Source organism: Polistes fuscatus, unplaced genomic scaffold (genome assembly GCF_010416935.1).
Source record: "Polistes fuscatus isolate 324 unplaced genomic scaffold, CU_Pfus_HIC Scaffold3, whole genome shotgun sequence".
NCBI lineage: Eukaryota > Metazoa > Arthropoda > Insecta > Hymenoptera > Vespidae > Polistes > Polistes fuscatus.
The window spans coordinates 1784154-1800354 of NW_025113107.1; the positions used below are offsets into that span (position 1 = coordinate 1784154).

Consider the following 16201-nt stretch of genomic DNA (forward strand, 5'->3'; position numbering starts at 1 on the left):
ACGTTTTGTTTTGAGAAATCGTGAGCATCTTTTTCTTTTTTATTTATTATCTTTTTCTCATTCTTTTTTCAAAACCTCTCTCCATTTTTTTTTCCTCTTCCTTCTCTACTATTATCATTATAATCATCATAATCATCATCATCGTTATCATCTTCATTTATTATCATCGGCAGCTCTAAAATAAAATTTGTATCTCTTTCTCTCTCTTTTTTCTATCATTTCTCTTCTTCTTCTTATTATTATCATTAATATTAATATTAATAATTATATTATTATTATTATTATTATTATTATTATTATTATTATTATTATTATTAATATTATTATGAAAATCCTTTCGATTTATTCGTAAAGGACACACGCTATTCTTTTTTGATCCATTGATCGAACTCGGTAATTTTTATTGTTGTTCCTCTCTGCTGTTATATTTATATATATTATTATTATTACTGTACGTTTACGATAAGGACAATCAATGATCAGTAATTTTTTATAATCTCTTTGGGCAAACGTGTTATATCTCATTCTTTTTCTTCTTCTTCTTTTTATTAAGACTTCGTGATCCTTCTTCTTGATTATTATTATTATTTTTTCCTCAAAAGATTAATTATTTCTCTTTATCGTGTCATTCCCCATGATCTCTCCTTAGAGATTTAGATATCATCGGTGGAGAGAGGTACTCAGATTCAAGTCAAATTAGGCTGCGGCGAGGATAAGGTAGCAGATGAATAATATGAGGCCGAATCCTATATAAACGCCCAACATTCCAGTGTCTTAACGACAAAGTCTTCGTGTGGTGCCAATGGTTCATTGCCATATGTGCTACATGATTGTGTCCTTCCTTGGTAAAGGTCACCGTCCAACCAGAGTCCAAATTTACCACTGCAAATAGTAACGCAACATTCATTTGTTTGTCTTTTTAAAATTCTTTTTCTTAGACTTATGTGCTTATTTACCCCTCTTGCATGAGTATATGTTTGTAATTGTGTAATTTATTCATAAAAAGAAAGAAAGAAAAACTTACTCTCCAGCTCCTATAGCAAGGCTCTCGTTGTTGCCTTTAATGAAATAAAGGTTGTCACCAGTCCAATTGAAAGCTTGGAACCTTGGTGTGAACCTAAAGAGTAAGGACTCGCCGGTACCGTAAAAGTGATCACTAACGTGCAATGCACAGGAAGTCAATGCTCCAAATACCTGCAACATCAATTAAAATCACTTATTGTATATGTCCTATAATCATTTTATTTGTTTTATGATTTGGATTACTGTATCATTTACAAGAAATTTAATTTAATTTCTTGTAGTTGACACTTACATTACCCTCAGTGTCTTCAATGACCAGCAAAATTGGGCTTTCAATTTTTCCCATTTTTCTGTACATACTGTTTAGACTAAAACCATTTTGACTCGTACTGAATACTAAAGTCCAAAGGTAGCCTTCTGCTCTCGCTGGTAAATGTCTGCATAAATGTTCTCTGTGTTCGTCGCTGAGAATCTCTGTTGTACCAACAAGATCCGGTATAATTATATCGTTGTCTAGTGAGACTGCACTATTCGCATAGAGAGCTCTCCTTAGCTCCTCGCTCATAGACAGCACCTAAGAGGAAATAGAAAATAAATCATTTTAAATATTGCATCGATATGAATATTTAACAACATGGTATATATGATTGTGCTTTATCATGATAATTTTGAATGACGGAAGAAAAGTAGTCAGCTTAATTGAGCGTTTAATCGATGTTTCTTTTTATTTATTTATATATATATTTGCATAAATGATTAATAACGATTGGATATAAAATGTAATCCTAAGGTTACTTATGAATACGTTTTCGTATTTTATTTTTAATCAGTCGAAAAATTTACAATAAAATAAATTAATATATTTTTCGTAAAATTATATATATATATAGTTTGCAATAATATGCTCGATTAAGCGACCGATTATTTTCAAAATTACGTGATATCAAAGATTTCTAATTCTAATCTAAATCTAAACACAATTAACACCTATGGGCTAGGAATCCAAATATTGTGTTCTTCTTGTTGTTCTAGTTACATTCGTTTGTATGAAGATATAAACAACAATTTCGTGTTTTTAAACATAGAATTGAAATGTGCAAATTGCTGCGAGTGAAGAAAAAAAAATATTTTTTCTTTTTAGATGATTATTTTTTACTGAGAAAATTAATAGAGATGAATGATTAAGCTGGAGGCGAGTATTTGTAAAGATAAAAACTTACGGAAAATGTGAAGAATAAATTGATGATAAAGATGATTTAATAAGAGTATAACAATAATATATTATTATATATATATATAAATAAATAAATTATAAATATTTATAATAATTTTATTTATTTATTTAATATAAATACTCGCGAAATTATATTAAATTAATTCCGAATGTTTAAGTTAAAAACTAACACCATTTTATAAAAATATTTACAAATACGATCGTTCGTTTAATCCAACATCCTTAAATCGAATTATTTGACGTAAATATATAAAAAGAAAAAGGAAAAATAAAAAAGAAATTCAAGAAGATCGAAGAATATTTCATATGGTATCATTTATGTAGTTTTGAACCATTAGTTGACTTATCTTTTTTAATCAGCAAGATTAATTAAATTGCATATATTAATATACATATTATACATAATAACACACACACATACACACACGTAGAAATAGTTGATCATTCGAGTTGGTGTAACAAACAGATAATATATTCGTTTTATATTGCGTTACGATTAGGATAAGAAAATTATAACGATGTTGTAAGACTTTGCATATTTGAATTTTAAATATATTACGAAATTTACATAATCCAAACTTCTCTTCGAGGTGGTGGTATATATGTTCCTAACTTTACTTAACACTTTACCGACCGGCCGTCGATTAATCGACTTTTGATCTTTCTGATAGATTTGGTTAGGCTAGACTGACAAGTAGCAAGCAGCAAGCATTTCGCATTCTTTATTCAGATAATCGGTGCTTTTCTCTAAGCTTTAGCTCTTAAAAATGAATGAAAAAGATAGTGTCGGTGAGTTTTATCTCGACGACCTGTCAGATTGTTTTGACTGCCGTTCAGCAAGTAGTACTGATGACGAAAGTGATAGCAGTAGTATAGCGATTCGAAAGCGACGTCATGTACCGTTAATATACAGTGATTCAGAAGACGAGGGCATAAATGATAACGTTGAAGACAACAATGGTACATGGTCAACGAACGACAAGAATATAATTTTGGAACCTTTCGAAGGCAGCTCTGGCGTAAAATTTATGCCAAAAGTTCCTCTGAAAGCTTAATAGATATTGTGAATTTATTCATTGGAAGTGAACTGATTGAGCACTTCGTGAGGGAGTCTAATAGGTATCATTATCAAACTGTGGAAAAATATAGAATTACATCAAAAACGAAAAAATGGAAAGACGTCACGGTGACTGAAATGAAGAAATTTTTGGGCCTGATCGTTCTCATGGGACAAGTAAAGAAGGACGTTCTCTACGATTATTAGTCTACAGACCCATCTATAGAAACGCCGTTCTTCTCGAAGGTTATGAGCAGAAACAGATTTTTACAAATAATGCAAAGCTGGCATTTTTGTAACAATAACGATATTTCTCCCAATTCGCATAGGCTGGTGAAGGTCCAGCCTATCATCAATTATTTCAAGGAAAAATTTAACAACGTATATAAACCAGATCAACAATTGTCTCTAGATGGATGTTTAATTCCGTGGAGAGATAGACTGTCAATCGAAACATATAATCCCGCAAAAATCACAAAATACGGAATACTGATCAGAGTGCTGTCTGAAGCTCGTAAAGGATACGTATCTAACTTTTGTGTGTATGCCGCTGATGGAAAAAAATTAGAAGAGACTTTATTATCAGTCATTGGACCGTATAAGAACATGTGGCACCATATATATCAAGATAATTACTATAATAGTGTCAACATGGCTAAAATTTTTTTAAAAAATAAATTGCGAGTGTGCGGGACGATTCGAAAGAACAGAGGTCTTCCTCAAATACTTCAAATTGCCAAACTTTCAAGAGGCCAACATCAATTTCTTAGAAATGGCCATACTTTATTACAAGTATGGAATAATGGCAAAAGGAACGTACACATGATCTCGACAATACATTCTGCACAAATGGCGGGATCTAGAAACAGAAGCAGGACATCAGATTGCCCCATACAGAAGCCTATTTCAATAATAGATTATAATAAATATATGAAGGGCGTAGATCGCGCAGATCAATATCTGTCCTATTACTCCATTTTTAGGAAAACAAAAAAATGGACGAAACGTGTCGTAATGTTCTTCATAAACTGTGCACTTTTTAATTCCTTTAAAGTATATACAACTCTGAACGGACAGAAGATTACATATAAAAATTTTCTGCACAAAGCGGCACTTTCATTGATAGAAGACTGCGAAACTGAAGAACAAGATAAGGGTCTAATTAATTCCGAACCCACAAGAACCACATCCCGATTTGATTATCCAGGAAGACTGGCAAATTTCGGAAAGCATAAACTGGTAAATATAGTGACCAGCGGTCGATGTAAAAAACCCCTACGACAATGCAGAGTTTGTGCAAGTAAAAAAAAACTAAGCAGAACAGGTTTCGCTTGTAAATACTGCAACGTCCCACTACACAAAGGTGACTGTTTCGAGCGGTATCATAGTTTAAAAAAATATTAAACAACTTCTTTCTTCGACAAATATTGTTATATGGATTATGGTATATTTTATGTAAATAATAAACTGAAAACGATTGTAATAGATAAAATAAATATTGTTTAACACTAATATGATTAAAGTAAAAGATTTTATTAAATTTGGTTACCCTACAATAACACGAAGCGTACAATTTTACCAGAGATTAAGAAAAGCGCATATATTCCCGCGCGTCAATCTAGGCCGAAACCGAGCTGGTGTCTCGGACGATCTGCGGCTGAGTGGGCGGTGAAAAGGGCATAGTATGTTCGAACCGCTACTGGTCGGTAAAGTGTTAAACGGATCAATTGGTCATTATGTTGTTAGAGAAAAATTGTTATTGTATTTATTAAGTATTGTTATTGTGTGTTTTAATAAATTTTAAGGATTTATTGTAATTAAGTCTCATTTTGATATCAATGTCTTAAAGATAATAAAAAATTTTTGTATATAAAAAATAAAAAATAAATAATGTACAATATATAAAAGAATATTTTAAAATGATACAATTCTTATCTTTTGTTACGTTAAAATAAAATTAATCATTCAATACCATAATTTGTGCTATAATTTGAAAATCAAAAAGATTCATTAATTCTGATTATGTTCCATTTTCATCTTAGCAAGGATAACGAGAGATCATTTTACGAAGAAAATAAAATTAAAGGAAAAGAGAAAAAGAAAGAGAAAGAGAAAGAGAAAGAGAAAGAGAAAGAGAGAGAGAGAGAGATCATTGTCAACTGCAAAATGGTCATGGAAGATTAAATCGTTGGTTGCAAACAGTATGACGACACATTCCAGTTATCTTACGTGCGAATCTTTGATATAATATTACACACACATATTTCATTATATCGTACATCATGTAAGTGTACATATGTAAGAAAATTCTAACCTTATAATCGAACGATATAAATACGAAAGTTAAGATTAAAAAAAAAGACGGTGCAAGGCTAACCAGATATGTAACAATATTGTAATGTACGCAATATTCAATATTAAATATTACAAGGATAGAAAAAACAAACAAAAACTAAAAATAAAACCTTGCCATCTCTCGTAGAAACAAACAAACAAAAATCAATAAAATAAAATAAAAGAAATTATTTGTATTCTATAACAGTATAATATTTTATTTAAATCGTAAAAGAGATGAATTAAAAAAAAATTAATTATTCTTATTTTTATTTTCTCATTCCTATTCGAACTTTTGTTGTTGTTGTTGTTGTAAATAAAAAATGTTCAAGGAATTATATATTCAATCGATGATAAATATACACTAATAACGTTTATGTATTTTTTTTATGGTTTTACGAATACGATGAATAATAAAAGAAAGAAAGAGATATCGTACGAGGTCAAGATGATAAAGTACACGAATTTCTTGATAAAAGACACCCGAGGAATTATCTTTAATGTTTTTTTAATCTTATTAAATATACATTTTTATCTTTTAATTTTGAGAATTTTATTTCAGAGAAATTTATTAAATAACAAAATTAATCGTAATGAACGTTATCATTGATAATACTCCAATGTTATAAGTCGAAGTTCATATTATCAAAGTTCATTATTAAATTCCAAATCTTTATAAAATATATTAAATTTAATTAAATTAATAATAATCGGTTATAAAAAAAGATATGTGTGTTTGTAATGTGTATCTGCCAGTAATTTTTAATAGTCACATTTAAAAAAAAATATAGTTTTGAAATTAATTTTACGATTATATATATATATACACACGTGGTATATTAAAATGATTAATAAAATAAATATTAAACATATTTAAGAATTCGATCAACAATTCAAATTATCATCAGCATAAAACAATTATGTTTCGTATATCAATTCATAATTTGTTGTTAAAGTTTTAACAATCGATATTAATTATATTAATAATAATTATTAAATAAAAACTTGACTTAAATGAAATTTACTCGTAAATTAATATCTCTCAATGCAGTCCAATTTAAATTTATATCCCTCGGTTTATCTACTTAACGTTAATTAACATGTCTTGTAACGATGAAAGAAAGGAAGGAAAGAAAAAAAAGAAAGAAAGAGTGAGAGAGAAAGAAAAACATGCAATAAAGAGACACGATAAGAATAACGTCTTGTCTTATGCATCATCATCATCATCATCATCATCATCATCATCATCATCATTATCATGGACTAAGGTTAATGTCAATGGCATAATAATATTCATCCTTGTTTGTTATGTATAGTGCAAATAGATATCCATGTGTTTCCTTGTATAACGTGAACTTTGAATTACTAGGTAGACACATGATACTTGTCAACGTTCATGATGACCGAGAACTAAGTTTCTACATATCTATGAGTTTAATTAAGTGTATATATATATATATGTATATGTGTGTGTGTGTGTGTTATTTCTTTTGTTAAAAAATATCTTAGATCCTTGGAATAATTTATCATCAAATTAATCATTTTGTTTATCCGTGTCATTAATACTATTTAAATAGGTGTAATCATTAATTATTTGTACCTTTTAAACAAATTTAATATTAACATATTAAATAAACATACGTATATATGTTTATTCTTCGAAATAGTTTCCTTTTTATATTTTCGATAAATTTAATTTCGTTCATCTTTCATGCAACTCTGTACAATTCCTCGATAATTGAAAAAAAAAAAAATAAATAAATAAATAAAAAAGGATACCGATTTTGATATCAACGAATTTTAATATCATAAGAGCGACGAATTTCTTTGATTAATTCTAGAAGAAAAAAAGAATAAGAACAATTTCTTACCGAAAGCATTCTGGAAGAATGTTGAAACACGTAATTAAGGATCGGACAAGGATCGGCAAACATGGCGTCAGAAAATGTTTTTGTAATCGACAAACTCGTAAAAAAAGAAATTAGTTTCTTCGATTAAAAAACAATCTCTCTCTCTCTCTCTCTCTCTCGCTCTCTCTTGAACGATCGAATTAGATGATCACACGTTATTTAAAAAAAAAAACCGAAATATTGTGCTTACAACGAATATTAGGATTCTCGGATTCGACGAATCGTTCCGAACGATCGAAAGGTTCGACACTGACAATGAGTACAACGAGTATCGGTGGTAAACTTTAAACTGCGGATTTCTTTAAATGGCGGCCACCACCGCTGCCACCGACCGCCTGTGCAAGGAGTTTATGAAAAAAAAAAGTAAAAAGAAGGAGGGAAAAAAAGGAAAAAGGAAACAGCTGGATAACTCTACTTTTTTTTTCTTCTCTTTCTTTCTCACTCTCACTCACTCTCTCTCTCTCTCTCTCTCTCTCTCTCTCTCTCTCTCTCTCTCTCACTCGCTTATTCTTTCTTCCTTTCTTTTTTTCCTTCTCTTTGCATTTAATGTCAAGTACGTATATATAAATTCCATAGTGTAAGCAAGCAACAGGGATCCTTGACGACCTTGAGTGCATTATTCTACCAATCAAGATCGTCCTTCGTTCTTTCCCTTCTTTCTTTCTTTCTTTCGGTGTAAAATCAAGTGCAATTACCCGAATTAATGAACTTTAAGAGAGACTTTTATATATATATACGTTAAGTCAAACTTGAACATTAAACATTATAATAATATTAATAATTATGATGGGGGAAGGGGGAAAAGTTCTTTTCTGCTTGTTCGAATCTATTCAAAAATAGTTTGATAATTATTTCTGAATTTATTTTTCATTTTGTTATTCTTGTATATAAATAATAATGATATTGATATTATTTATTGAACAATATAATAATATTTAAATAATATTTTTTAATCAAAAGTATTCATTTTATGATACAAAATACTGAAAAATTTTAAATATATCTAAATAATATTAATATATAAAAAGGATAGACTAGAATTAGTTAATTATGATTAGCAAAAAGAGAACAAAAATTATTTTCATGGAAAAATAATTTGTTAAATTAATAATATAGTAATTATATAGTATAGTAGACTATATAGTAATATAGTCATTTATAATATATATATTAATAATAGTAATATTCACACAAAAGTTGAAAAAGATTAATTTCTTACTTAATTAAATACCACGTACGATTTCATTATTATACAAAATTGTATAAATCTCTTAATTGCACACGCGCGCGTGTATAATATGTGTTTACTATGTATCTACATATGTATTTAAAAATTTGCATAGTTAAATGACAAACACGCCGTATATGTATCTAAAAAATTATATCCAACTATTTTCAACGAACTACGTACGACATTTAATGCTAATAGTAATCAGTAAATTAATATGACAAGTATCATCATTTAGAAAAAAAAAATGATCAAATAATCATTTAGTAATATTATTTCTTCTAAAATGTAGAAATTAGTTCCCAACGAAACTCAAATTTTTTTTTCTTTCTTTTTGTAATAAAAAAGAAATAATAAAAGGGACAAGTTCGTAAAAGGTATTAAAATACGAGGTAGTAAAGAATATATACTTTCAAGGAGATCAGGAAACGAAAGATTAAATGCGAGGATATTCGTTATTGACAATTCCCGGAGGAAAAGAAATGATAATAATAATAATAATAATAAAAATTAAATATAAGAAAGAAAAGGAAATAAGAAAAATACGTATAAAAGTATGAGAAAAATATTCAATGAGAAATTTGTGCAATTTTAATATCCAATCTTTTTTTAACATCGAAAAACCATAATATTGTAAATTCGAATATTTTTCATCTTGATACATTTAAAAAAGAAAGAAAGAAAAAAGAATACATAAAATTGAAAATAGAAACTATCTAAACAATTATTATCGATAATTAATTCATTTTATCATCGAGGATAACATCAAAGATATTTAAAAAGGTTTTAAAAATACCAAATAATGCGTGTTTTACGTTGCACGTTTTAATTTGACTTTTGCATTATGCAAACTATTAAACATTTAAGATTTAAATTGTATTCTATAACGATAAGAAATGAATTGTTTATACTTTCGAAAATTGTTAAATATTAGAAAATGAAAGATTTTCGATTGATATTTTGCATTTAATTGAAATTTATGTGTCAACCTTCGTTTAAAATTTGGTTTCAAATTGAAAAAATTCATTTCAAATCGTACATTTATTTTTGTAAAGATCTCAACAACGAAAACGATTTTGTATGTTTATAGGATTCACGTAAAATGTCTAGAAACGTGGGGAGGGGAGAAGGAATTTTTGAAGATAAACAAAATGCGAGTGACTAATACTATCCAACGATATTTTCTATTATGTTTTGTAATTTTTTAAGTCCCAATGGGATAGACGACCCTTGTACTTTAACAAAGGTTGAAAGAAAAATAAAAGAAAAGAAAAGAAAAGAAAAAGAAACAAAAGAAAGGAACAAAAATGTAGCAATAGTAAAAGTGAAAAGACAAATAAAAATACTATTTGAATAGATAACCGACGATGTTGATATTATTTATCGTTTAGAAATCGAATGGAAACGTGTTTTTACGGCTCGCATGATCTTTGGCACCAAAGGTTGGAAAGCTCACAGCAGTAGATTTACGTTGAATACATCGAATTGATAAGAATTTTTTAATACTCTGAACGATTTATAAATGACTTTTATGTAATACAAAATGTCTGACAATAAAGTTTCCAAGGAATATTATTTCTTTTGGTTATATTTAGTTGATTATACGCGAAAAGATACGCTACGAAATAGAATAAATGTCAAGGATTAAGAAGATACGATAGAAAATATTATGTTCGTCGAGTTTTATTTTTATTCTTTTTCTTTTTTTTTTTTCTTTCTAACGCGCATTAGCTAATGATTAAATTAACTAACGTATCATTTACTTTGATTTTCTTGTAAGAGTCACGAAAAACATACATTTTTACCATCAAAATGTTTCTTTGACCTCCCCTCTAGGACGTTTGTTTATAATTTTTTTCTTTTCTATTCTTATAATTTTCTTCGTTCCTCTTCGAAGTTAATAGTTATGATTATTTTTATGAACAAAACAAAAATCCTAAGTGAGAAAAATTATTATCGTCGAAATTAATTCATCTTTCAAGGAGTCATTTATTTGCATAGATACACATACGCATATACAACCACAGTAAACGATAAAATTCTTCCTGGTAAACAAAATGGAATAAAAACAGATTTTATGATGATTGAATGATAGAATAATGAAAAATAAAAAATAAGAAAAACAGAGAATGAGAGAGCGAGAGAAAGAGAGAGAGAGAGTACATTGACCAATTGAATTGATTTCGATGAGCTAAACGTTTCAAGGTCAAAATGATTCACCTCTTTTAAGGTATGAAAGGTTCCCGGGAAGACACTTTTTGCTTGATCAGGAATTATAACCGTAACCGAACCGAACTCGATTAAACTGTTAAACTATGTGCTAGAACCTGGTAACCTAGGTTATACTTGGCCTGTTGACATGCTGTAACCTGTGTAACCTGTTTCAAGACCGGATGTAACGTCGTTTAAATAATAGTAATTTATTATTATCCATGATGATGGTACGGTAAATGATGAGATCGCTTATTGCAACATTCTTTCAATATTTGGATATTTGAAACCTTGGATTAAGCATTTCTGTTCTCTCTCCTTTTTTCTTTTTTAAATCCTTCCTCGTAATTGGTCAAATTAAATTCGCGTCATTCTAAGAAGTGGGTTACAAATGAAACTAATGTACGAGATTAATGTTTCCTTTGTAATCCATATTTTGTTCGATCGTGTTACATACTTGTATAATATATTATAAAATAATACTTATAAAAGTGAATTTGTGCAAAAAAAAAAAAAAAAAAAATACTAAACTTTTGTGGGACAATCAATTTGGTATTAAGAAGAAAGTAAAGAATAATTGAAAATAAAAGAAAATAACAATTATAATAGAAAGAATTAGGGCACGTGCATATTCTTGTAATATTTATTAGATGTAATTTGATTTTCATTTTTCCCCTTCCCGCCCCCCCATTGATAGAAAAGATTGTATCTACCAATCTAATTTTGTAAGATTCTCAATTGCCTTGCAGAGTACTTATAATGAAGATAATCATATTTTAACAAGGAACAAAACTTTTATTACGAAATTCAGCTATAAAACAACTTGAAATATATCCCTCTTTTTTTTAAATAAAAAATAATCATATTAATATATTTGAACAGCTTTCGAAATCAGGTGTTCTCATATTACATAATATAATATTCGCACAATAATATTTGAAATCTATATAAGATCAATGATCACGTGTCTCTCGTGTAATCTTCGAAAAAATCACGATCTTGAATTTTTCAAATAAGAACAAAACAAACAAACAAAAAAATGTAATAAAAAAATGTTTGTCCTTTAATACGTAATTGGATATCACATTTTTAACGTTGCAATTCTTGAATTCTCGTTTGCTTGGCGGGTTTATATTAACCCGTGTAATAACACGAATAACCCTGCTACTTTTTCCATTGGGTTAAATGCCTTTTACAATTCCTACGCTCGAGAACGTTCCATCATTTTCACTTCGCCATGACGTTTCAAAGCTATTTTCATACACACAGCGGGATCGAGAAAGCGAATCGTGAGTTTGTATAATACAAATGGACAGAAGACCTCGCAGAAGTGTTGACGTGAACGTGATCAAATTCGTGCTACCTTTGAAAGAATATCAAGAAAACAGAATGCAAGACAAAAAAAAATGGCTAATACATACACTTTTAAATTAGTTTCAACAACAACAAAATATATATATATATATATATATATATATATATAAAACAATCAAATTTATTATATGGACGAAATTTAAATCAATTTTGTTTCGAAGCAATCGAAAATATCTTTAATTGCGAAATTCCAATTCCAATCACTAATAAACTCGTTCAAAACACACACACAAAATAAAGGCAAAGAGAAACTTTGTCGAATTCGTTGCAAGATAAACGTCGCAAATCGTTGAAGAGAAAAAAAAATTAAAAGAAAGAACTTGTAGATAAAGTTTATTCTTCGTGTAATTAACATGTCACGCGTGTAATATATCGAAAAGGAATTTATTCCATGCAGTGGAGAGGGGAAAGAGAAAAAGAAAAAAAGAAATAGAAAAAAATACTCGTACTCATTGATCCATGAAAAAATCGTTTTCGATTGTCGCCATTTTTAAGATAACTTGCATGATACTTTTTCATTTTTACAAGATATAATTACAAAATAATACACGTTTAATTTCGAAACATCCTACAATTAGATAATCTAATTCGTATGCAAATATATAATATATATATTAAATAAATCACACACACAAACACACACAAAGCATAGGATTTTTTTTTTTATTTTTATTTCGATTTGCAGTTAGGCGAGTTCGGTGAAAGGTGAACATAGACTCGACCAAGACCGGTTGTTTAATAGTTGACGTCGCAGATATGTATATCAACGTTGACTTTTCCATGCCGAACAGCCAACGTGATGATATTAAAACGAGTATTCATAAACTGCTAAAGAATATGCTAAAGGATAACAATTTTATTGCGATGATGTTCAACGATTTTTAAAATTAAATCTTGTTAATCAGACCAATTCTGTGACAATTAATCGATAAATTATTATGGGGGGAGAGAAGGTACAGATATAACGTGTGTGTGGGTTGTTGAAAAATTGTGAAAAATTGTTGACTTTAACATAGAAACAATTATTGTTTATTTCATCGATCAAACGTACGTGTTTTCTTTTTTCCTTTTTTACTTTCCTTTTTTTAGGCTAGCAACTTTACAACCCTTCTAATTTTTTTATATTATATTAACCATTGTATAATATTAATGTCCTGTTATTGTTTAAAAAAAGAAAAATTAATGAAAAGAAACATTGCCTTACGTATCTTTCATTATATCGATACATATTTGAACGATGTTTGTTCGAACTATTATTTTTTTCGTATAAATTATCCACTTACATATTAGATTTATGAATTTATTGTCACATAGAATTCATCAAAATTCACACTAACAATTTATTTAATCTACTCGAACTTATTGAAAACAATTATATCATTCTAACTGGAGAATCTATGAGATCATATCAATAATTATTTTTAGCATGAGATCAAATGCGAGATAAAATAGCCGGATAAAATTTGAAAAATCGATTCGATATCGAAGTAAGATAGATATTTAATTATGTTTATCATACAATCTTTGTAAATAATTCTTTGTTATTCCGCATATTTCTCGGAGATTGTTCAAAAACATGAATTTTTTTGTTCGTGGAAAGATAAGAATCGGCAATGCGATATTTTTGATCGAATATTTCGAACTATTAGAATTTGTACGAAAAAAAAAAAAAAAACATAGGAGTGGAAATATTATCTTCGATCATTCGGTAATCGATATTTTTAACATAACTACGTTTTGTATCGGTAATACAATGGATTAACATAAATTGAAAAAATAACAAAAAAATTATTTCACAATTTATGTTCTACTTACAATCATGCATATTCAATGGTTTAGAATTGATTTATCATTCTTATATCGATTGAACAAATTATTTATTTGATATTTTTTTCGACAAAAGGAGAGAGAGAGAGAGAGAGAGAGAGAGAGAAAAGAAGAATTTCAACAAAAGTACAAGCTGTGTTTAATTTAGCATGAGACGAGGTGGTTTTTACAATTTTACGACAAATCACACGTGAGGCGAGTTGTGCAATCGGATCATAGATTCGTTCTCGTTCGAATGAACGAAAAGGAAAAGATGATATAAGAAAATACTAGAAAAATGTGCAAATATTTATAAATAAAAAAAACAAACAATTTGTCGTACATAAAACGAGAATAAAATATCGTTACGAAAAATGATGTAACCAATTTAATAGTTCAATTTCGTTTCCAGCTCAAAAAATTGTACGATTTGAGCAACAAAAAATTCCCAATAAAAAAAGAGAAAAAAATAATTAAAAAATAACAAAGAAAAATAATCGATTCCTGTATTACCTTTGTTTTCTGTTTGAGATACTTGCAGATCTTGGCAAAAGAATCGGTAAACGTCGACATCTTGATTAATATTTGTAATTAAAAATAGAAATACATTTATTTATTATACTCTCGCGAGTCGTGATTATTTCTGTTATACGCGTACACAACTGTCTCTCACTTTTAATATCTCTCTTATTTTTCTTCTACTTCTTCTTCTTCGAAACAAGTATTCTTATATTCGTTGAGAGTAAAAGATAGAACAAAGTTTGACGTCAAATGTTATACATTTGGAATCCTACCAAGTAGAAGAATGTGAGATAAATATATTATGTATTATATTATTCACATGGTCAGTGGTTAAACGAAAAAAAAAAAAGAAAAAATAAGAGGAAACTTTTGAATAGTTTTTCTTTCACTTTCAAATGCAATAATTAAATTTACTTTTCAATTTAAAAGGAAATTTTCACGTAAAAATTATAACGCTTTATTCTTGTCCACGACGAACGATCATCAAACGATTTTTACAAATTTCACGAATGACCCCAGCGAAAAACTCACGTTTATTCGTTAAACTTTTTCTAATCTTCACCAATATATAATATATCAGTGAACTCTCACACTTGCCAATCGAATAAACGTTCACTTATTTTCTTCTACTTACAAATGTTCCAAACCAACGTTTCGTATTATAAAGAAAGTATCGTAATAATAATAAAAAAATAATAAAAAATTGTTTAAACGAAGACGAAATTATAAACGACCGAACAAAATCTCGGAAAAAAATCTTTTTTCTACTTCGTCAACGACTCGAATAACTCGCACGATGTCCGAATGAGAACTGAAGAGCTTTGAGTTTGAAACTTCGGGGTGAGTCTGTGCGTTCTATACGAATAGAACAAAGCGTGTCTGAGAGAGGGAGAAAGAGAAAGAAAAAAGATAGGAGAGTGTAAAAAGAAGGGAGGAAGCGAAGGAGAGGGGGGGGTCTAACCAAGCAATGTTTACAGCATTTATGTACGCACACGCATACACAGTGTATATGTGTGTACACTGTATGTGCGTGTGTATTTATAAGTAGCATAAATATAGAGACTCAAGTTTACGTGACGATGCGCATTTCCTATTGCGCAGCACGTGCTGATCATCGCTTTTTCCCTCACCCCTTGGATCTTCGCCACTAGATAGGAGAAGAAAGGAGTGGTGGGGGTAAGATTCGTTAACTCGTTTCCACCCACGCATACTTCTTGTTTTACTTCTTATCCCCTACCCCTCCGCACCTTACTATCTCTTTTCCCATGCTTGTCATTCTTTCAATCTCACATATGCGAACGAACCCCCCTGCCACCCCCTCTACCAACCGAACAACAACACAACAACAACATTACACAACAGGTGCGTTACCGTTTCTAGTTTGTACCGTTCGTTTCATGGAAAAATGTCTCGTCTTTTCTTTCTTTCTTTTGATGTTTTTTTTTATTCTATTTTTCTTTATGGTTTATTTTTTTTTTAGGTCATACGGGATATGACCTAAA

The 16201-nt window shown here is 29.1% G+C and overlaps 1 protein-coding gene across 14 annotated transcripts in view; it reads right to left on the reverse strand.

Annotated features, from left to right (window-relative positions):
- Positions 1 to 318: 318 nt before the first annotated feature.
- The window catches only part of LOC122519082 (TLD domain-containing protein 2), a 155324-nt gene continuing 139441 nt past the window's right edge, over positions 319 to 16201 (reverse strand). For 13 of the 14 annotated variants that reach the window (XM_043638267.1, XM_043638264.1, XM_043638262.1 and 10 more), the window contains 3 exons: positions 1316 to 1597; positions 1025 to 1194; positions 319 to 882 (listed from right to left, as the gene is read on the reverse strand). In XM_043638267.1, coding sequence (XP_043494202.1) covers positions 747 to 882; positions 1025 to 1194; positions 1316 to 1597 — 588 coding nt within the window. In that variant the 3' untranslated portion in view covers positions 319 to 746. Of the gene's footprint in view, positions 883 to 1024; positions 1195 to 1315; positions 1598 to 14690; positions 14976 to 16201 lie in introns of those variants that run through there. The other variant, XM_043638269.1, reaches the window with a different exon arrangement.